Source organism: Pagrus major, chromosome 22 (genome assembly GCF_040436345.1).
Source record: "Pagrus major chromosome 22, Pma_NU_1.0".
Lineage (NCBI taxonomy): Eukaryota > Metazoa > Chordata > Actinopteri > Spariformes > Sparidae > Pagrus > Pagrus major.
Window position 1 is genome coordinate 26038672 of NC_133236.1, and position 22116 is coordinate 26060787.

The following is a 22116-nucleotide window of genomic DNA, read 5'->3' on the forward strand; positions in this document are numbered from 1 at the left end:
CTGAGTTTCCAGAGACTTGGATTACACCTGGCGAGCTGTAAGGAGCCATTTTGTGTTTTTTTGAGCCATCTACTTATGTTGTTCAGGAGAATGCTGCAACGCTGGTTTACTGTGAAGCTCCAGAAAGGACAACAAAAACCTTCACCTGCCTTTCCATTGACACGGCAGGGAGTAGATGGTCATTATCTGCTATCTATTTTCATTTTTTGGTGAACCTATCCTTATAGTTTTAATATAGGGCCCTGACTATTGTTTTCAGACGGACTTGAAAAATTGTGAACCTATCCTTTAGTCATCATATTAAATGTTTTGTTGAAACATTTTATAGAAAATGCCAAAGATGAGCCAGTGTGCAAAATTAATGCAGTGCAAGTGTTTTTATTCGGTTAGACATAATCAACAAGAACTTGTCAGTAACTTCAGGGAGTAGCCACAAGCAGATGGCACCTTGTTTTGTTATGGTGTTATGTTGGTATGTAAGCACGTTATTTTTTTAATCCTTGCAAATCGTGTTAGTCCGGTTTAACCTATGAGACTGATTTTGTCAGTGTTAACCATTTAATCAACAAATCAAACATTAAAATCGACTGCTGAATCAACGGTGAAAAATAGTTTAATAGTTGTGAATTATAAGCTACAGCATGTTTGGTTACATTCACACGTGTGTGTGCCCATCTTACATAAGGCTGTAAAATAATATGACATGGCATGAATTAAATCAGCTTTGCCCTGCAGATATACACGCACTGAATATGCCTCCACCCATGTAACGCTGCTGGCACAGCAGTGTAGCCATTAGTCAATGCTTGATAAGATAACATATGTACACTCAGTAATAGTAGGCACCACTGATGATGTGGGGTTTCTTTCTTATCCGATGGTGATTGTCTTGGGCAGTTTTTATCAGCATGAACCTTGAAACGGATTAATCACTGATCAGACTTTTCATTTACATCAGCCTGGGCTATTGTATGCTGAGGGCAAAGAAAAGTATATATTCTTTGGCAGATGCAGGGTTGAAGAAGATGTAAATTAACATGAATGGATAACCAGAATATCGCTTTTTACACCTGAACCTGCAAAATTACAGATAATGAAGTTCATACTACACCACTGTTTATACATCTTTGATTAGGTTAAAGCTCTCTCTCCCTATTTGGAGACCATGTCTGATTTAAGTTAGGCGGGATACACCTTTTCATTGCATACATTTACATGTTACAGCATAAAAGGCCAGGTGTAACTAAGAACATTAACATGGAAGCTTTCTAATTAGGTGTGCACGTGTGCACGTGCCAGGGTTAAGATGTTTTCACAGCAGACATTTTGACTTGTCAAAGCAAGAATAGCAAAGGCGTGACCAACCAGCCAGTCCCAGCCTGCCTGGGTTCAACACTCCTGTGCTGGCGGTGTAAACACCAACACTTCTCTGGTGCTCTAAGCTCCAAGCTTGAATGCTAGCTGCACGGCTAAGTGAGCTAGTTAGCTAATGTCAGCTACAGTTGGCAGCAGTTAGCAGCTTACCTGGTGACCTGGCCAGTTCTTACATATTGCACCTTTAAGAGCATCAAAAGCAAATATTCCCCTTCAAGAACTGGCTGTTTTATTAATAACGCTGTTGTACAATTACTACTGATGCATTAATGTGTCAGCACATTTTAATGTTGTAAGCAATTCGAGATGGGGCTTTCTTAGTCTTCAGTGTGTATCATATTTGATGAATTGATGATTTGTACATAAGTGTGAAGATAACCTTCAAACATAATCATGTAATTGACTGAGATAAGTGGAATATTTTCTTTAGACATAGGAATTAAGTTCAGAAAATGGAAATACTTAAACTACGACTTCCTCAAAAATGTATTGACTGACACCTGTGCTCCCCCTGCTGAGACTAGTGTAAGTGTTTACAATGGAAAACTGTTTAAAAAGGCTTTAAAAAAAACTTTTGCGCAATTGTGCAATTAACTTATGTTTGGTGTCGACCTAAAAAGCTGGCTTAACTCTTTTTTTAAAATATATATATAATGAAGGGAAAGTCTGGCCTCAAAATGAAGGAACTGGGCCCCTAGAAGAGACTTCCGGGTCAGTTGTAACGTTAGTGTTTTACCGCCCTCTGCTGTACAAACAAACAAAGTACACTGACTATGTAGCTTCTGTGGGATTTTAAAGACATGATTAAATTGTTTTTTATCTTTATGGAGAAGCGAAAATAAAACGCGATTCCATCATGTAAAATCAAATGTCAGAAAATAAATGAAAATATAAATATACGCTCGCGAGTCGCCATCAGATATTACGTAACACGGCGTATTAAAAATAGCTTCGTGTCTCACTGGGAGTTGTAGTTTTCTTCTGCTTCGAAGCCGACCGCGTCTGTCAGCTAAAGAACTCAAACTCCCGCGATGCCACGGGGCTCGCCTAAGCCACTAACTGGTGCACGCCCACGTTAAATAAACCCATCGACAGTAATCTTCGCCGTACAACAGCGGAATCCTCTGCGGGTATTTTCTGCCTTACTTTGAATTTCCCCTCACACGTAAAGCGCAACAATGGACAACTCCGGGAAAGAGAAGGAAGCCATTCAGCTAATGGCCGACGCTGACAAAAAAGTCAAGTCCTCTGGCTCTTTTTTGGGAGGGATGTTTGGAGGGTAAGACAGCATTGCACCAAAGAACAAACAGCTAGCAAGCGGTAAAACTGTCAGCGGCAAAGTTGGCACGCAGCCTGTTTCCATGTAGACTATTCAGTGTGTTATTAACGCGAAGTAACAGGACATTGTAGAAGTTTAGTTAGCTGGTAAACCAGAGGGAGACGACACGTGACATTCAGTGTATCAGCTAGCTAAGTTAGCTGTCATTATCACTGTAAACAAGCCAGCAGATCACGACTCTCTCCTAGCATTAGCTTGAGAGCTACGCAGTAGATTGTAATTTAGCTTTAACTTAGATAGATATCTGCATTGTCTATTTACTTAAGATATCTACTTATTCTGTTTCCACCAAGTCTCCGCCTCATCCAGGGTGACATGTATGTAAATATGTGTTGTTATATTGTCTGAACAGTTGATTTATTCAAGCTTGCATCTCATTGAATCTCCAGGAATTCATTTCTACACTCAAGAAAGACCAGTTTGTGTGAAAAGCACCCTTCTCAGAGTGAAAACCCAAACACACTTTCTTCAGACATAACGTCATAATCCCCAGGGCAATGACCACGACATTATTGCTTTCAACCCAGGAGTATTTATAATATAGCTCAATAATGATGGTAACTTTCATCAACACCAGAGTTAATCCCCGAAACACATAGACCAGAGGTCTCTGAGAGGATGAAGGATGAGGGAAACCTCTATGCTAGGATTCTTGCTGGAGGTTTTAGTAGGCACACTCAGCCTCAGGTCCTTTCAAATTAAGATTTCAGATATTTATTGACTCTATACCCTGATTAAATGGTATGGAATACAGACCAGGGATGCAACGGTTATAGATTATGATGGTACGATTACAGTTCGACCCTAGTTTCACAATTATAATGCATTATTGTATTTCACAAGGCTACATGTGCAGTAAAACACGAGCATTTCTATTTACAGGCTTTATCTTATATTGCCCCCACATTGTTTTTATTTTTTAACAGTCGCTGCCTTTCGGAAACTGAAACAATACAATAACCACATAATACAGAACAATATAATAATTAAAGCTAAACTAAAAGTTGTGTTAGGGTTAGAGCATGGACGGGTTTTTGAATAGGCCCAAAATACATAATGCCATCAGCAGTCACAGTGACTCAGTCTTTTTTCCCACAGCTCTGTCCGAGGTGACCCCCAGATGTTACGAGTCGGCAGTTCTTGCACGTGATAACTCTTGGCAGGCTTTATGCTAGGAACTCTGTGGCTGACCGAGCCGTGATGTAATCCTCTGCCATGATTGAATGGCCAGAGTATTATTACAACTACAGGGAGCTCCCAGGGGTCCACTTCTTGTCATTGAGGGAGGGAGATCTATAGTGCCTGTGTAGAGGGATTTATATAAGCCAGTCCAGCATGTCATCTCCCTGAGAAATGCAAAAACATCTTGGCAAAACTGGAAAAACTGGAGGACTGAGAACCTTCATCAACCAACATCTTGGCACTTTATACAGTTTATTATCCTGTAGTGCCATTTAGGCACAATTTATTTGATAGAACTTCAATATGTAGGTCAGACTTGTGATTTTTGTCATGGAGCCTGTATGAAAATATATTTAATTCTGTGCATCTGTTTTCTTTTTGTTTCTTTTCTTTGTCTAGAGGACATCACAAAGTGGAGGAAGCATGTGAGATGTACTGCAGAGCTGCCAACATGTTCAAGATGGCCAAGAACTGGAGCGGTGCGATAAGCTCTTTTCTACTAAAGATGACAAACATATCAATTTCAACACGCTTGAGAAGCTGTAGGATTATGTGGTTGATTTTTTTTTTTGGCACTATAATTGCACAGCGCAGCACTTGTGAAGGTGCCATGAGTAAAAACAGGTGGAATTATGTGCATAAATCAGAGTGTAAGCTAAATGCAAAGTGTAGAGGATGTGTGTGTATAACAGTTTCTGTGCTTCTATTATCGCCTGTCTGTCTTCAGCTGCTGGAAGTGCATTTTGCAAGGCCGCACGTCTCCATATGCAGCTGCAGAACAAACATGACTGCGCCACCAGTTTCATCGATGCAGGAAATGCCTACAAGAAGTCTGACCCTAATGGTAAGATTGTGTGGTAACTAATTAGGTTGAAACCTAATCTCAAACCATATCTCACAGTATAGTGCCTGAATTGTTATTTCCCCTTTCTCAACTCAATATTTGTACAGTAGCACTCAGAGGAGCGTTATTGTTGTCATTTATCACATTCCACGATGTTTTCATGAACACTGTATGTAGGAAAGTTGACTTCTACATCGAGCTGTGTGGAAATGCACACGGGACATTTCCTCCAACAGGAAATTAGTCAAGCCTCCAGAGATAAGTCAACATAGATATTTATACTGGAATACTATTCTTGATCACAAAAACAAATTATTTTTGGCAACAAATCAGGGCAGTTTACTACTGAGTCTCTACCTCTCTGAGCCTGTAGTTTAAGAGTTGTAGTGCAGTGTAGTTCAGTGCTGTGCTATAGTTATTGCCCTTGAATTGCATGGCATTTACCCTTAGTTGATTTATAGTGCTCTTTGTCCTTTCTGTGGTTCATTTAATATTCTCCTAAATATAGATTTTCGACATAGGTCTGGGGGATGGTAGCTCGCTGATGTGTTTGTTTTGTAGAAAAAAAGAGGAGAGTCTTGCTTGTTTGTTATTTCGTGTTGTATTTTACTGCTCGTACTAACGCCGGACTGCATGCAACATACGATTTGAATTTTTCACCTTGTCTCACCTTGTTGAAATAACTCAGCATGTAGACTGATGCAGAATGAGGTTCTGTTAGATCTGAATTAACATGTCTAACTTTCCCATCCTCTTCCCTTCATGCTGCCAAAAGAGGCAATCAAGTGTTTAAATGCCGCCGTCGATATATACACAGACATGGTAAGATGAGCATAGAAAGTGTCCGTCTATGTTCAGATCCACAACAGCACATTTGGCCATATCATATTTCATGTTTATGGCGGAGAAGTGTTTGTTGTGACTTCCTCTGACTTACAGTATTAGTTCTGGATATCACATCATCTAGATGAATGGAAAATCTCGATACATATTAATGTAGTAGACTCACCCAGATTTTTTGAGGGGGCTCATATCAACATATTCCTAGCCCACAAGTTTGTTTTTTTAATGCTGAGCCCGTTATCAAATTAGCCTATTTGTTATTCCTTGTGGCGAGGATTATTTTTCAAAAGCTTAAACCTTGTAGACGTGAAGCCACAGGCAACAACGTGACCTCGCCTCTCTGCACTGACGATGTAGCACAGCACTTTCATTGACTTGAGAGGCGTCTGTGGATGGATCCAGTTAGCAATGATTTCTCCTCCTCCTCCTCCTCCTCCTCCTCCTCCAGGGAAGATTCACCATCGCAGCCAAACACCACATCGGTATCGCAGAGATCTACGAGTCTGAGCTGGTGGATATCGAAAAGGTGATATTACACGATCAGAGCTTACACAGTCTGCTAACACCACTAATAATGATTATAAATTCGAACACTACAGGGCATATTTGTTTGAGCTGCACCAAACAGTATTTGTTGCTTTTCTCTTTTAAAGGCTATTGCACATTATGAACAAGCAGCAGACTACTACAAAGGAGAAGAATCCAACAGGTACTGTTCTTACGGTTTCTTTTACGATCTGAAAATACTCTATATTATCAGTCTTTTTCAGCCCTATCATCACCTCTTGCAGTGATTTCAGTTTTTCTTTTTAGATAATTCTTTTCATGTTAACACTTCAGAGCAATGCTGGAGAGCTTCTATTCCAACCTCAACATGGCTCTTACAATACACAATCAGAAATGCTCTTGTTCAGAGAGACTCTTCATAATAAGGAAAGCACAGCTGTCACTAATAAGCGTATGCACACGAGCCAGCATGCAGAACACCTGGGCCCCAGAACTGACAACATGGATTGCACTCATTACCGTTATTAATTACACCTGCGTTTCCCTGCTATGACATGTCAAAATATCCGCAGTGGAAACAGGCCCGTCTGCATAATTACATGAGTTTGCGGCTTTGATTAGCAAGGCAACATTTACCAGGTTATTGAATTGATTTCAGGGACCTTGTCTTTCATGGTAGCTAAGAGTTTGCCGCATTTTAAAAGTAGTCAACCTTGAATTTTTTATGTTAGAGAAAGTCAGAATGTGGACACACATTTGCATTTATTTCAAAATAAGCTTGTCGTAGTTATCTCTGTCTTGTGCGTTCAGCTAAGAAACTAATATGCAGGTTAAGTCATATGCATGTCCTGACAAAAAATGCGTAATTTTATGTGTCTGGATTAGGTACCTTAACGTGTTTGAAATGTACTCTTAAAAAGCTGTGCAAACCCTCAGTATGAATCACGAGTTGTACTCTGAACAATAGGTCTATTTTCACAGAAGACATTTTTTGACACGTCACAGAAGGAAAAGCCCAGAGGTAACTAATAAAGTTAATGATGGCTGATTTAAATTTCCAGTGGCTGCTTCAGTTTCAGGATCCTGGTCACACCATCATGACTCACCGGGACTCCTACATAAAACAGAGCCATTGTTAATGCTGTTAGCTTCACCCTTTGCTTTTCCTACTGTGATAAGTCTAAACATCTGCTGTGCTCCGAGCTCTGCTCCATTCTTGATTCACCATTTCATTTTTTAGCGTCACATTCAAGTGAACCGCATATTCCAAATTCTTGAATAATGGATATCACATACTCCAAATATGTAGCTCTTCTAGTTTGTTATACTAAATGTGTTGTTGTTTCCTTAGTTCTGCCAACAAGTGTCTGCTGAAGGTGGGGGCTTACTGTGCTCAGTTGGAGCAGTACCAGAAGGCCATCGAGATCTATGAGCAGGTGTGTACTTACCTGTATGTGGTGCGTCCATGCTTACCCTTTCTCTATCAACACTGATCAGGACATATCTAATACATTTTGTATGATTCATCTAGGTCGGAGCCAACACGATGGACAACCCCTTGCTGAAATACAGCGCCAAAGAGTACTTCTTCAAAGCCTCCCTCTGTCACTTCATTGTCGACGAGCTCAACGCTAAGGCGAGTGTATACCTTTGTGGTTCAGTCCCAGGATTTGGGACGTGGGAATGGTGGTAGAATTTTTAACATGTTGTCTCTCCACAGATCGCAGTTGAAAAATACGAGGAGATGTTCCCGGCTTTCTCAGACTCTCGAGAATGCAAGCTGTTGAAGGTAACTTGATGCGAAGAACTCTGAGGAGTCTGATGGCTTACTTTTCCCCTTTAATTTATTCAGTTTCTATGAGTAACCCACTTTTTTTCTGTCTTAACAGAAACTTCTTGAGGCTCATGAGGAACAGAACAGCGAGGCTTTCACAGACGCAGTAAGTCTTGTATACCCTGAGAAGGTTTTCAGGCTTTAAAACGGGAGCCCCACTGCTTCAGCCCTTGTAGTTTTGTTGGGTCCCTCGTGTGTTCAAGGAAGTTGAAGGCTGGATCTCAGGTACCCATTCAGTCTCTCAGGACTGTCTGTTTGTGTGGCGCTGGTACAGACTGGAGTGCATAACTGAAATTTAGCTGAGCTCCTGAAAGATTTTTCAAAGTTAACTCAAAGTCAGTGAAGAGGAAAGAGTTTTCTTTTACAGTATGATGCGCTCATTGCGATTTTTATGTCAGAGGTTTGGAGAAATGGTTAGGAGCACACGGAGACTGGCGTGTCTGTCTGTCTTATGAGTGGGTGCACAGTTGCTTTTGTACAGCAAAGGTGTTGGTTCATTGTCGCGGAAGAGTTTATCATCTGAGATGATAGCTTTCTTCTATATTTCAAGAACTACTTCCCAGAGAAAACTGCCTGTTGATGCCAAAATTGGCTCCTCTCAGTTCCTTCCAAGTTCTTTGTGCTTATATTGTTCAAATTTGGTGATTATAGGTTGGGATGTTTGTGGTCCTTTGTTACGGCCGCCAGATGGTGGACAGGATGGAAAGTGATTTTGTTTATTTTGTCAGATGATCTTGAGTGGAGTGGTTAGGACATTTTTCTGAATCGCTTCAGGATCAGAGGAAGAGTGGTCTGATGGTGGGAAATGAGATCATCTCACATAGATCACGCTCTGCAGATCTAGTATGGTTTCTTTTAATTTGTTTGTTGTCTCTGGTGACGGTCGCTTACTAAACAATGACAGATTGGATGTTTTTTTTAACTTTTTTTCTCTGCGGTTAGAGTGCGGATGTTGAACTTGGAGCTGTGTTGTCTTTGTGTAAACAGCTCAAGAAGGGAAATCCCTTATCCCAAAGCAAACGGTTTACGTTGTGCATCACTAACCTCAGGGAAGCAGCTAAAAAGTTCCCGTCTGGGTAGGTGAGTCTGTCAATGAATCGGGTGAACAAAGGCATTAGGCAGAAAGAGTAGAGCTTGTTGTTGATCCCTTTTTAGATTTCTGCTCATTATGCCAAGTTGATTGAAGCGCTCGTCAATTAAATGTCCCAGTTCTTCACATTTGTCAGTTGTAGAGCGTTTAAAGAGGGAAGAGTTGTTATTTCAGAAGGTCGCCGCCATGTTGAGTTGCACATCAGGTCTTGTGAGATCAGGAATCAAAGCATTACCCTTCACTGAACTGTTTGTTGTGTAACGTCCTCTGGAAATAACCAGTAATGTGTAACAACTTAAAATAAGAGAGCAGAACCTTCCGACTGTAATTTTGGGGGATAAAAAAGCATATCTCCTTGTCCCTTTGCCCGCCTGCAGGTAAAAGAGTTCGACTCGATCTCACGCCTGGACCAGTGGCACACAACCCTCCTGCTGCGCATCAAAAAGACCATCCAGGGTGATGAAGGGGATCTGAAATGAAAGAAACCCAAAGGGCTGGAAGTGCAGCACAGAGGGACAAATCCATCACGCATGCTTTCACACACACAGACACTCGCACACACACACTCTCTTTCACTCCTCTCACTGTGTATAGCATCCGGAGATGAGTGTCCGCTGACGATTTTGAATATTCCACTGCTCATTGCTACACTGTCAGAGTACTATCTTTGCTTTCCTTACGAGCCTATCTGGATCTAGTCAGAATGTAAATGCTCTCGCCCTCACCTCTGTCTAGAGGATTGCTGCATACCTTTTCAGCTGAAATCTGTCCTGGAGGGATTTCAGAGCGGTATATTGTATTGAAACTGATGTTAGTATTGACGACAAGCACTGCATGTTTTGTACAATTATTGTTCCTAGTCATTTGCGGCTTGTTTTTTTATCCAGTTTATTATTAATTACTTAAACAGATTATTTAAATGTTTCGGTTTCTTGTACATACGATGTTCATGGTGTGTATGGATTTCAAGAATGTTCCATTATCTTAATTTTTTTATCTGTTGGAGTAGAAGAGAAGGGAACAGATCAGTGTCATTATTGTTCTTAAAACTAAAGTTATTAGAGCAACAAAAAAAAGTGATTTTGTTTCCATTTTTTATCACCAATGGGGAGAGACTCTTCTTGAAGAAGGGCACTGATATGCACAAACAAGTGTAGACTGTTAAACATTTCCATCTAATCGCAGACATACACATTCATTCTTACTTTACTTTAGTAGGAGTATCTGTTGCTTTAGGATTCGTTGATGTAATAATACTTTGGATGTTTGAATCTGTAAGCTGTGATTTATAGTTTGCCTGTGGAAAATGTATTTTTGAATCAGAAGCACTGAGATGGAAACCCTTACTCCTTATTTCCAGGGATGTAATCTTTGAGGGTAATGTGCATCATTAGTCACTCATCTCGTGCCGTGTCGTGATGTGAACTCCATCATTGAAGGTTAACTGCCGCAGTGAGCCTTCCTAATGGCCAGTCGCTAAGCATGTCATTGTGTATAGTTCAGTGTTGTGTTACATTCACTAGTGTGAGCCAGACCAAAGTTTTTACAAAAGGGTCAGTCGCCCTGCGTATCCAGCTTCTTCCAGGTGGAATGACAATGGACCTTGGATATGATCTGTATGCTTGTGCGAATGGACAATAATAAAGATATTATATCCCAGCTGTGCCGTCCTGCCATTGACCTTTAGTTAATGTTCTTCCAACTGCCGTTAAATCATCTTTTTGATCCATAATCCTACATTTTCATGATAAGACAAGCTTTTAGGTAGAACATTAATTATATTAACACCTCCAAAGGGGAATATTCCAGTACTGTTCATGCACCCAGTGAAGAAATCCTACCTACATTAAGGTGTACTATGTAAGATTTAGCCATCTGTTGAATTTATACTTTAAACAAATAGGGGGCAGCATGTCACCAGTTACTGCTAAAACAGGTTTTCAGTCCCCTGGCTAGCTAGTTAGCATGCTAACTTCATTAGATATCTCTGCAACACAGTGCATAGATGTCAGACTGTTGATAATTTTAGTCATTTTCTGAATGATGATTATTGTTCGTGTTATCTTAATTATTAAAAATTGGTAGCAAAGTAAGCTGAACTTTTTTTTTTTATCATAAGTTTGTTGTTACACCATTTATCCATTGAAGATAGAATTTTGTGAGTTGTATTTACAAGACTACTGAATACTATGAACTGATACACAATCAAATTCATTTATATACCTTTATCTGTCTTTTCCATTCCTGTTGTGTGTCATTCTTCCTGTTGCCCTTTCAGACTGTAACCTGATACTCAAACATGACCATTTGATTGGCGGAGCCTTTTGGGGTGATGACTAATAATAATAAAATAAATCAACTTTATTAGTCATCTGTTACAGTGTATAGTAACCTACTCCTGACATTACTGTGTTAGGCCTTTACACAACAGTGATTCAATCTACATTGTTCAGTATGCATTTCCTTTCTCATTCACACATACCACTCATAATGTAGTCGGCCAACCTATTAGCAACTGTCCAAATTGACAATATTGTTTCGATGGCAACATTTTGTTTTTACCAGCCATAATACATTTAAACAGCCTAATTATTTTTCCCTGCGACAAACATTCAGAACTATAAGTTTTATGATGAGAAGCAGCCTTATTAAATGATTTCATGCAAGTACCTGCTGAACATAACAGACCGTTTGAAACACATCTGTGGTGTGGAAACAGCTCCACAGCGAGTGCCAGAGTTTTGAAGGATTTAACCTACTGCATTTACATTCAGCTCATCGTTAATCATTAGACACGGTTTGCAGAAAATATGCTGCCATTACGAAGGTGAATGGAAAGCTACTTGAGGATTTACTGGGGAGCTGTTCTGCAGCTGCCAGTGACTCCTGCCAAGGCCCCCCAGACCATCCTACAGAGTATAGTTGTAGCTCCTCCAGAATACTGTGTGATGTATGTGGAACAGATGGCTGATATTTATTAATGTGGTAAAAGGTACCAATCCTGATGTTATTTTTGCCATTATATGTAAAAACTTAATCACACTCATTATATTTGTATTCAATATAACGTGCTGCAATTTGCCCTTTTCAAGACATTTACACTATTATTTAATTAATTAGCTATACATATTGTCTCACTAATGCCTTGTTTATGGCTCTAAAGCATGTGACTAAAACACAAGCAATTTGTTAGGATTTTTTAATAAATATCATGACATTTCAAAAGAGTGACAAACACTGATCATCACATCCAAGTCTGTTAATAAAACACTGGACTTAAGATCATAATAATGATGAAACACCACATGGTCAGAACACATTGAGACACTGCTAATGCCAGAATAAAATAAGTGATTTTAAATTTCCTACACCCAGAAGAAATGATTTGTTCTCGCATGCATTTTATTACACGGCGTCTGGAGCTGGAGCCCCTTCAGATTCAGCTAATGGGTTGTCTTCTGTTCTCCGCTGTCCAGCAGCCGTTTGTTCTTTTCTACAAACCTCATCGACGACAATCACAGTCTTAATATCAGGCTGCAAAATCTCCGTCTCTGAAGTGGCTTTAGTCTCCGAGACTGGAGCCAAAATGGTCTGTGAGGCGGCAGCTTCCAGGACGGATGACGTAGAAACAGTTGGGATCACTGAGACCGACGCCAGCGTGCCGTCAGAAACTGAGAGAGTGGGTACAGACAGAGAGATGTTGGACGCTTCAGAGGACAAGGGGATAGGCTGAGCCATGGACACTGGTATAGAGAATGGGATGGCTGATCCGTCTATGGAAATGACACTGGCCCCTGTGCTGTCAGTGGTTACAATGGGCTGGATCTGGGTACCAGGTGGCATCTCAGTGTGGATGACAGTAATCCCTCCAAGGGAGCCGTGGCTGACCAGAGCAATGGCCCCATGAGTGGTCCATTCAGAGGGGATGGTGACTGGCTCAGCTGGCACCACAATGGAGTCACTTTGGATTTTAGCAGGACTGCCAGCAGCACCAGTACCAGCAGCAGCAGCACCACCACCACTTTTCCTCGTGGTGCTCTTTTTCTCTCCTGCTCCTGTTTTTTCAGTTTTTCCCTTAGTGGGGGTTTTGGGTTTCTTGTCCTCCACATTTCCCTCCAGCACCACAAGATAGGTTTTCCAGGGAGCGTCTGAGTCATGAATCTGAATGTGAGAAGAGCTCATGTTATTTCCACAGCAGTGTGATGTGTCAAAGGACTTTAAACACAACTTATCTGGTGATAAACATGCATTAATAGTTATTGTACAAAAGCCTATATTTCCTTTTGTTTTATTTTATTTTATTTTTTTCATCGTGGGTACTTTGGTCCTTAACTCAACAGTGTATCCATGCAGTTGAAAATACCCTTGCGGATATTGTCACTACAGTCATATAAGCACTGCTCACCATAGTGTGCCTACGAAGGGTGGACTTGTCTGTGAAGGTGCGTCTACAGAGGCCACACATGTAGGGTTTCTCCCCCGTGTGGATGCGCTGGTGCCTCTGGAGGGCGTTGAGCTGGGTGAACTGCTTGTCACAGTCTTTACAGCTGTACGGACGCTCACCTAACAATCACAGAGAGGAAACAATGAAGCGCTGGATAACACCCAAGTACGATTTAGACACGAATAGAGGAGAACAGAAGAGAGAAAAGTGGTTCCTCAGCTGTAAAAGTAGATAAAACCTCTGAATTAGTGAAAGCAAATACGTCCATGATTTGTTGAATTACCTGTGTGTATTTTTAAATGCTGGTGGAGAGAATTCCTCTGAGCGAAGCCTCGGCCACATTGTTCGCACTTGTATGGTCTGGACCCAGTGTGGATGTTTGAGTGGTGTCTCAGGTATTCTTTAGATGCAAAGCTCTTCCCACACGCTTCACACATGAATGGTTTTTCTCCTAACAGAGGATTAAACAGCAAAAGAACAACATTGTCACTTTTGGTCTGGTATGTGTAGATAGCCTCATTTTCAAGGCCCACTTTATAAAACCTTTTTTTTTCTCTTTATTATCATAGACGGGATGGGTGGGGTCTGAAATCTGAAGAGTTATGAAATGATTTCATTTTCACCTGTGTGTGACCGCTTGTGATAGGCCAACATGTGCTTCTGGGTGAACCGGGCATCACACTCGTCACATGCAAATGGCTTCTCTCCTGTGTGAGTCCTACAGGAGTAAAACAGACTAGTTTAGCCCTCATCTGTTCATACATATACATATGTTATTAGTATGTTATGCTAAAATCCAGGTATTTGTCACAGTGAGGCGGGATTAAGGATTAAAACCTGTCACCACCACCTGCCTTTCTTGAGCATCTATACGCCACGCCAACAAAAGGATCATTTCAGCAGCCATCATCACTGATCCCTACCTGCGGTGCATCTTGAGGGCAGAGTTCTGGGTAAATCGGGCCCCACAGTCGGTGCACTCGAAAGGCTTTGCGCCTGTATGTGTCCTTTCATGCAACGACAGGGCGGTTTTAGAGCTGAGTGACTTTCCGCAATCGGAACAGACGTGTCGCAGATTGTTACGTTCGTGTACCTGAGAAACAGCAGCATAAATTATCGAGTCAGGAAAAATCATCCGAGAAATGTTTATTCATGCGTGGCTACATGTATTTCATCATGGCAGTAATACTGTATATGGCTTTTAGATACAGGAAGTGTGAGGGACCTTATTGATCCTCACCTGTCTTTGATGGCGGACAACATCCTTCTTGCGTTTGAAGGTCTTTGAGCAGGAGTCGCAGGTGAAGAGCCTCTCAGTACTGTGGACGTGCTTTTCGTGGATCTTCAGGTTGCTGCGGTTAGCAAAGGTTTGCTGGCAGGTCTCGCAGCGATAGATGACATCTGCTTTCACTCCATGGTACGTGCTGGCCGAGAGAGCAGTAACAGGTTACGGCAATATCAGAACACACGGGAGCTAAGTGCTGACCTCACTGCAGGTATCAATCAATACATTAAACCCAGGAGCACTAATGTTTCCTACCTGATGTGCTTTAAGTAGCTCCTCTCATAGTGGAAGGTCCGCTGGCACTTATTACACTGGAACTGGGCCTTGGATGTCCTTTTTATTGTCTCCTTGGACTGTCCCTCGCCGTCTTCATCGTCGTCGTCGTCGTCCAGAGATAACAAAAAGGTGTCCTCAGCATCATTACTCTGCTCATCCTCCTCACCTTCCCAATCATTCGCATCACAGATCTGCATTTCCATCGATGACTCGTTTCCTTTCTCTTCCTGACTCTCTGGCGGAGCCTCGGCTTCAGTCCTGCCCTCATTCTCATCTGTGTCTACATTGCTAACTTGGTTTTCATTGTTAATATCCTCTTTTTTAGTGTCCAAACGCCGCTGAAGGACTTTCCGGCCAGCCAGGCTCAGTTTTAACATCTTTCCCCCTTGTCTCTTTTCATCCGTTACAGTGTTCTTTGCCTTACATCTCTTTGAGATGACTTCTTTCTCCGAGCTCTGTGGAGAGAGCCGCCTCTTAAGAACTAAGCTTTTAGGCTGCTTCTTCCCTTTGGTCCTTTTTTCTTTCTTGGCACCATACAAGTCATCTTCATCGACAACCTCTGATTCAGATGTTTTCTTTGCAGGATTTTGTAGGATGCCAGCACTCATGGCCTTACCACAAACCTCCGCCAGGTCCTCACAGTCCAAAAACTGTGCCGCCTGAAGAACATCACCAATCTTGTCTCTGGCAACTTCAACCTTACCAGTGTAGACGAATTCCAGAAACCTGGAGAAATTGTTGGAGGGCATATTTGAGAGTGACAGTTTGTCTCGGGCGGCATCTTGAGAGAGAAGGATCTTCTTGAAGTAGCCACTGGATGCTGCGAGCATCACCTGGTGGGCCTGAAACTCCTGCATGTCTCCCTGGTAGTCCACCTGCACTGTGACGTCACTGAGCTGGCCCTGCAGCCTGAGCTCTTGCAGAGAGGCCAGGAGGTTTTCATGGTGGGACTTAGAGGTGAGCTGGATTACTTGGACCCCCATGATTCATTTGTGCTGCTGAAAAAATACAAAAAATGGGGGAATGTTGACTTCAAATGCTTACAGCCGTTGTTATTCATTTCACTTATGAACACACTCATGCTTTCTCTTCAGTGATCAGACTGTATTTTGGAGAGTGTGTGGCTCTTGTGTATCATCATTACTGGGGCTACTTCTAGGTCAGTGAACGTTGCACATAAGCTAACCCTGATAACACCTACTTGGAAGTAAAATAGCTCATATTAAGCTAATGCTTGGGTGAGTTTGTTAAAATAACTACTCCTTCTGACATAAAGTGAATCAGAGAAACCTCAACCCCCCGGTATAAAGTCTCCCTGCCACGACAACAGACCGACTAGCGTTACATTTGTGCGCTTTTCGCCTCGGTAATGTTCACTGCTAACACGCTAGCATCACAGACACGACGGCTACGTTGGCTAACATCGACTGTTCACACAAAACAAACAGGTTGAATGGGCGACGCGTTGAACCTACAGCACACACAGCACAGTGCATGAGCGAATATATGGCAGCCAGCTAACAACACATCAACACGGAGCAAGTTTTCTTACCGTAAGGTCGCTAAAATGGCAGCCCTTCACAAATGCTCCGTACAGCGGAGGGTATTTCCTGTAGAAGACGGCACTTGTCTTTTTACTTGCCGACATCCGGTGTCGAGATGGCTGATCCGGGATCGGTTTAACATTCGCGGCCGTGTTTAAACGGTAGAACTGGAGACGACAACTGCTGCTCCTGGGTCAGTTTTAGCAGGTTTATTGACTGTAAGTGGGGAAAATAGCGCCTCGTACGTTTTAGACCGTTGCCCTGAGGCGTTTGTAGCATTACCGTCAAGCTAATTTAGCTAGCTGTTAGCTGGCGAGTGATATATGTTTGGCTTAGCCTCACTTTTCTCCAAAACACTGTAAGTTCCACTATCATTTCATAAAATATACATTATAAATATATATATAAACCAGTTTTGGGCAAGTTACTTCATATTACATATTGCTAGTTACCTTCATTTTAAAGTAATATGCCCAAATAACCTGTATAAAATAACGAAATATCGTGTTGCATTCACTGTCTGAGGTTAAACTCTGCTTCATTTCCTTTATAACTTTGCAAACTAAGTGTGACTTAAGTTTGTAAAAAATAAGTCAAAGTGGACAGTAAAGAAACATTGTTGCTTAATTTTAAACAGTGTTTTAGTGAAGTTATGAGTTTACCGTAACTCAAACACTGGCAGTAACTGAACACAGTGTTTGTTAGTGCATTACTGCCTCCTCCCCGCACGGGGGCGCCATTGCACAGAGAGACGTGACATCATATGAACTGCCTGTGTTGGATTATAAAGCAGTTCAGTCTGCACCTTTAACAGCCACATTAGCATTTTATTCAGCATGATCAGTTTCCACACAGCCTTATTCTCATTCTAGGAGATAGTTTTACATAGTAGATCCACTCATTATGCATTTAACTAGCTGCTTAAAGAATAATTGTTTAGTACCCGTGAAATAATCTGTTGCAGTTGTGTGAGAACGGCTCCAAAAATAACACAAGATAGGCCAACACACACCGAAGGATTCAGGCTAATTCATTTACATTCCAACCAGCGTAAATCATTTTGGTTTGCTGAAAGAGTGCTGTCATTCCAAAGGTGTATGGAAAGCTACTTGAGGATTCACTGGGGTGCTGTTCTGCAGCTGCCAAAGGGTTTTTTTCTTTTTCTTCCAGAGGAAATCCATATACCTTACATTTGTCTTAATGAATTCTGCAAGCTAGCAATCTGCTCTGTTCCGGTGACTCATGCTGCTCTGGAGCAAAAGCTGTGCAGACTTCACTTCAGCTCTGACCTGGAACACTGTGTTCATCTGGCTTCTATTACGTTACACTGCCACACACACACGCCCGGTACCAATTTATTGATGACACTTTTCATACAACAGGTTCTTCCTGATTCATGTTTATGTTAAGGGCACGCCACATCTGCAGATGTAATGATCTGTGCGTGTGTGCTCTTGGGAATTGAAAGTATTTGCATAGATATTAATATGGTGCCAAGTATTACCATGAAAATAAGCCCAGAGTTTAATGAAGAAGTGAATTACAATGTGCAAATTAATTCTCTGAATGTTGCCATTAGTACAACTTCTAACAAAGACGAAGACTACTGTACAGTAGTGGAGAGGATTTTTTTCAAGTTGGCTGTTCATAAAAACTAAAATGATGTTTTAGAGTTTAGCAGTTTCAGGTTGTAGGTAATATGGTAAATATTAAACCCAAGTTGTGGGTTTCGATGTTGTCACAGGATGTTTTGTCAGAATGGCAGACACTTGAGGTTTCCACATCTCATCGCTGATGAGCACATGTTTCATCGCTGAAATAACAAAAGGTCAAAGAGTCATTTCAGAAACATGCCATTTTAATCTACTTTCGGCAGTGACACTGGTTGACTTTTCAAGTGACTCCAGGGCTTTTCTTTCAGAATTATTCGAAGGTCGCACAGTTGAGCTGGGGATAAAGAAAGTGGATGTCATGTAACTGCAGTCAAGGGTTCAGATGTTGCCAGCTGCAGCACCAGGCTGTCCGACAAACAAATTAAATTCCCACAGATACATCGTCAGGTTGCCAGTGCGGAAGATGAGGTGCAAACGCTCGCTGAAAGGTGACGGGCTCAGCAAACAAAACATTCTGGCGTCGTGTTTGCTCCGCTATGGTGTAGACTCCTCCACACAACCGAAAATATCTGCGCTGACGTTCCGCAGCGCACAAACAACATGACAATGTGTGCACTGTGTGAGAGGGGAAAAAAAAAAAGTGCAACTCAAAGCCAAAGGGACGATTTTAATTTGAGGCTACAGAGCACACACAACGTAGAAAAACACAGGAGAATTCAGGAGTTCGGTGGTGATGGCTGTGTGTTGGCCTCGGTTTTGTGTGCTGGAGTCGTACAAACACTTTAATTTGGATGCAGCGAGGGTAAGACGGTGTCCCTGCAGGACCTCTCTACAGCTCCTTTACAGGCCTGACTCATAATCCCAGCAGATGAACTGAACCAGAGATGGTAAACACCAGAACATTACATGGAAGTGCGGACATCGGTGGTCCAAGAATAACCGCAGCATTCTCTTTGTGCTTGCCCGTCTAACCACACAGCTGATGCCAGACCGATCACAAACCAGACCGACTCAGTACTCTGTGGTCTTTCTCTTCCCCTCCAGTCAGTGAACTCTGTTAACAGAAAACATGTTTCATGAATTTACTTTATTGTGTTGCAACATCCATACTTTTTTTTTTTTTTATCAATGGCATGTTTCTGCTTTGACACTGGGACACACATGGAGAGTTTGTGGGAGTTGGTTTTAGTTGTTTGAGCAAATGGACGTGACTCTCCACCCATGTTTATATAAAGGAAGAAAATTGGGCAGGAGTCAAATATTGTACATGTTTGTGCAGTCATGTCAAGGCCAAGGTTGCTTTGCCAGGATACGCACAGCAGTCCAGACCTGTCTGTGGTAGTCTCTCCAAACACTTCAGCCTAGCTTACTTTCTCCCTTTTGCCCTTTTCTTTCCCTTTTCACTGGCGGGAGGCCACGCCACATTCAGCCCGTCCAGAATATCAGCGGAACCCCTAAAACCTCAATGTAGCATCGAGACATAAGAAACCAATGATTCACAATAATTGCAGAAGACTCTTCGTGCCGTAATGTGGAGTCTTGGGGGTTCTTGGCTAAGAAAGATGAGAAATTACAGTATGCAGAAGTAAACAGCCTCACGCATGAACATATGAGTTCAAAGTATGCTGCCTAAAGATGAAATGTTTCAGCAACATGGCTCTGGGGATGGCATCGTCTGCTGGTCAGTTGGTCCACCACCTTCCAGGATATCTGCAAATTAAATGCTTTTAAAACCCTCTCAAGATATTTTTGACCAAATTCAAGACTGAGTTTTGGACAAATCACCTTTTTCGTATTAAAGCACACATGGCCGGACACACAGTAGTCCAATCAGTCAGCATCCTTGGTTCTGGTGCATTGCAGGGGTCTCCTTGGGGCGCTACGGGTCGTACTGAGGCGTCATGGGTCGTTGGGGTTTGCGCGGACTTGTGGGGTCTGTGCTGGTTCGGGGACGTGCCGGGTGCTGGGATACCCTGAGATTCCTGTTGACTTTTCCTGGGATTCGGCTTCTCGTACAGATTGTTGGACCCGTCGTCTGTGTTGGAGAGGGTGGTGTTATGTTTGGAACGGGTGCTGGGTGCGGATGTTCTGGCTGGTGGTCTCAAGTTTTTATTAAGTATTAATGATAGTGTATTGTCTCTGTATTTTATTAATGACTGTGTTTTATTTATGTGTTTAGCTCAAGATAGCACTTCCTCAGTTCCTAAGTTCCTGTTCTTGCTGTGTATGTATTCATGTGTGTGTCTCATTGTCTTACTTTGATGTATGAAAAGTTCTATACAAATAAAGTTTGATTGATAACGTGTGACAGCCAACGATAGAAGTGACTGTTCTTTTGCAAACAACAATGGCGGCTCCTCAAGAGGTTACTCCTGTAAGAGTTTGATATACCTACTGGTGATAGGCCTCTCCTACTGTTGATTAGCCCGTGGTAGATGGTAATAGATAGACTGTTAGTTCAGTCACCTGCCACCTGCTAGGGCGCCTTTCCAGAAGGCTTCTTTGTAACACACCATTGGGCACGTGCTAAACAAGTTGGCGACAATGCTAAACATTACATTTGCCAAGTATCTGCAGGTGAGCATCGTCATTGTTAGCAAGCAGAGCCTCACAGAGCAGCTGGCAGGGCTGCAGACTCTTCGTCTTGTTTTAAACTTCTTTCACTGCAGTGCATCCTAACAAACAACTTCACCTACGTAGAATAATGGAGTGCAGAAATAGCCTCTGAATGCTATCCGTCGTCACCCACTCAGATAGGCTCCGTTTCACCGAACGGTGATGTTTACTTCTCCTTGGTTCGGAAAATACTTTCCTTTCATTGATGAAAAGATATATGGCATTCAGCGATGAAATTACTTTCCAAATGGCCTCTGACTCACCATCTCTATTCCCATTGCTCTCTCGCACTCACCCTCCCTCCCTCCCTCACCCCTTCCCCACCTTCACTTGTCCTTGTGCATGTTCTATCTATTGTAACTGTATACAGCACTTAGCACTTCAGACGGCAGACAAACCAGCTCAAGGACAACCACCCACTCTTGCCATGCTCATAAATAGACTATTTGCCCAGGCTTACCAATCACCTTACCCACTGAGCCTGTGTGGGTGCTTGTGGACATTGTGTAGCTCGCACCGAAATAGATCTCCACTGCTGCTGTGTGCGGGTGGATTCGGGCCTTCAGCCTGCAGTGAGAGAGGGATTGTTGTGCCTTTTGAAAAATTACAATAATGACTCACAAAGTCTATCCCTTTTATAATGTGTGATTTTATCATCCGTTTGCAATCTGCAGCGCACGAAAACAGGTGGTGTCACCTCCGCAGATCCTCCCAGAATGCAACACTCTCCCCTCCGACTGTGTGGGACATGACCGTCAGCACATTCCTGGAGAGCTGGATCCCCAGAAGCAACAATTCCTCCTTCCTCTCTTCCCTCCCTTCCTTCCTGCCGCCCTCGTGTCCTCTCCTTCGCTTCCGAGGATTGCATCACTCGTCTGCCTCCTGGCCTCCCCCAGCTTCGGACCCTTTAATCACATATGGCGCTCACACACACAAGAGTAAATGTGCGCACACCACAGAGACACACGAACGCAGACACACACACGGCCATTGTGGGCAGCAGGCACCCTCGTCAGATTCATACTGGTTTCGTGGCTTCGGTTGGAATTTTATGGTTGGTTAGAGCAGAGGATTCTGGAGGCTTTCCAGCTGCCCTCCAAAGACTCTGCTCCTCTCTCTCCATCTCTTTGTTCCTTCCCTTCAGTTTTCCTCTCTTTTTTTCTTTTCCTCCCCTCTTTCCTCTCCCCCCTCCCTGCTGTACCCGCTCGCCCTCAAGGTCAGAAATATCCTGTGGTTTAGGTTTGATCCCCTTGGATATGCCTTCGCTCTCTCCCTCGCTCTGTCTCTCCCTTCCTTTCTGTCTCGCTCGTGCTCGCCCAGGCACA

General features: G+C 42.5%; 2 protein-coding genes across 4 annotated transcripts; one reads left to right on the top strand and one right to left on the bottom strand.

Annotated features, from left to right (window-relative positions):
• Window positions 1–2512: 2512 nt before the first annotated feature.
• On the top strand, window positions 2513–10672 carry napbb (N-ethylmaleimide-sensitive factor attachment protein, beta b). Its single transcript, XM_073493425.1, has 11 exons — window positions 2513–2653; window positions 4295–4374; window positions 4623–4739; window positions 5515–5561; window positions 6031–6108; window positions 6236–6291; window positions 7441–7525; window positions 7621–7725; window positions 7810–7878; window positions 7979–8029; window positions 9391–10672. Exons 1-11 carry the CDS (start codon window positions 2553–2555, stop codon window positions 9490–9492), a joined length of 891 nt encoding a protein of 296 aa, XP_073349526.1. The 5' UTR covers window positions 2513–2552; the 3' UTR covers window positions 9493–10672.
• Window positions 10673–12197: 1525 nt separating this feature from the next.
• On the bottom strand, window positions 12198–16656 carry gzf1 (GDNF-inducible zinc finger protein 1). Of its 3 annotated transcripts, none has more exons than XM_073493467.1 (8): window positions 16571–16656; window positions 14998–16016; window positions 14698–14881; window positions 14381–14550; window positions 14081–14175; window positions 13741–13908; window positions 13419–13576; window positions 12198–13174 (listed from the first exon to the last, which is right to left on the bottom strand). In XM_073493467.1, exons 2-8 carry the CDS (start codon window positions 15999–16001, stop codon window positions 12419–12421), a joined length of 2535 nt encoding a protein of 844 aa, XP_073349568.1. In that variant the 5' UTR covers window positions 16002–16016; window positions 16571–16656; the 3' UTR covers window positions 12198–12418. The 3 variants fall into 3 exon arrangements, with proteins under 3 accessions (XP_073349568.1, XP_073349570.1, XP_073349569.1); XM_073493469.1 differs by having other exon boundaries at window positions 14998–16013; window positions 16571–16589; XM_073493468.1 differs by having other exon boundaries at window positions 16494–16573.
• Between the last annotated feature and the right edge of the window lie 5460 nt (window positions 16657–22116).

Excerpts from the sequence above, each read along its gene's own strand:
- napbb (XM_073493425.1), top strand. The coding sequence starts at position 2,553 with ATGGACAACTCCGGGAAAGAGAAGGAAGCCATTCAGCTAATGGCCGAC. Across the intron at positions 6,292-7,440 it reads AAAGGAGAAGAATCCAACAG|TTCTGCCAACAAGTGTCTGC; the intron begins GTACTGTTCTTA and ends TTGTTTCCTTAG. Across the intron at positions 7,526-7,620 it reads CCATCGAGATCTATGAGCAG|GTCGGAGCCAACACGATGGA; the intron begins GTGTGTACTTAC and ends TGATTCATCTAG.
- gzf1 (XM_073493467.1), bottom strand. The coding sequence starts at position 16,001 with ATGGGGGTCCAAGTAATCCAGCTCACCTCTAAGTCCCACCATGAAAAC. Across the intron at positions 13,909-14,080 it reads TCACAAGCGGTCACACACAG|GAGAAAAACCATTCATGTGT; the intron begins GTGAAAATGAAA and ends ATCCTCTGTTAG. Across the intron at positions 13,175-13,418 it reads CCCTTCGTAGGCACACTATG|ATTCATGACTCAGACGCTCC; the intron begins GTGAGCAGTGCT and ends TCTCACATTCAG.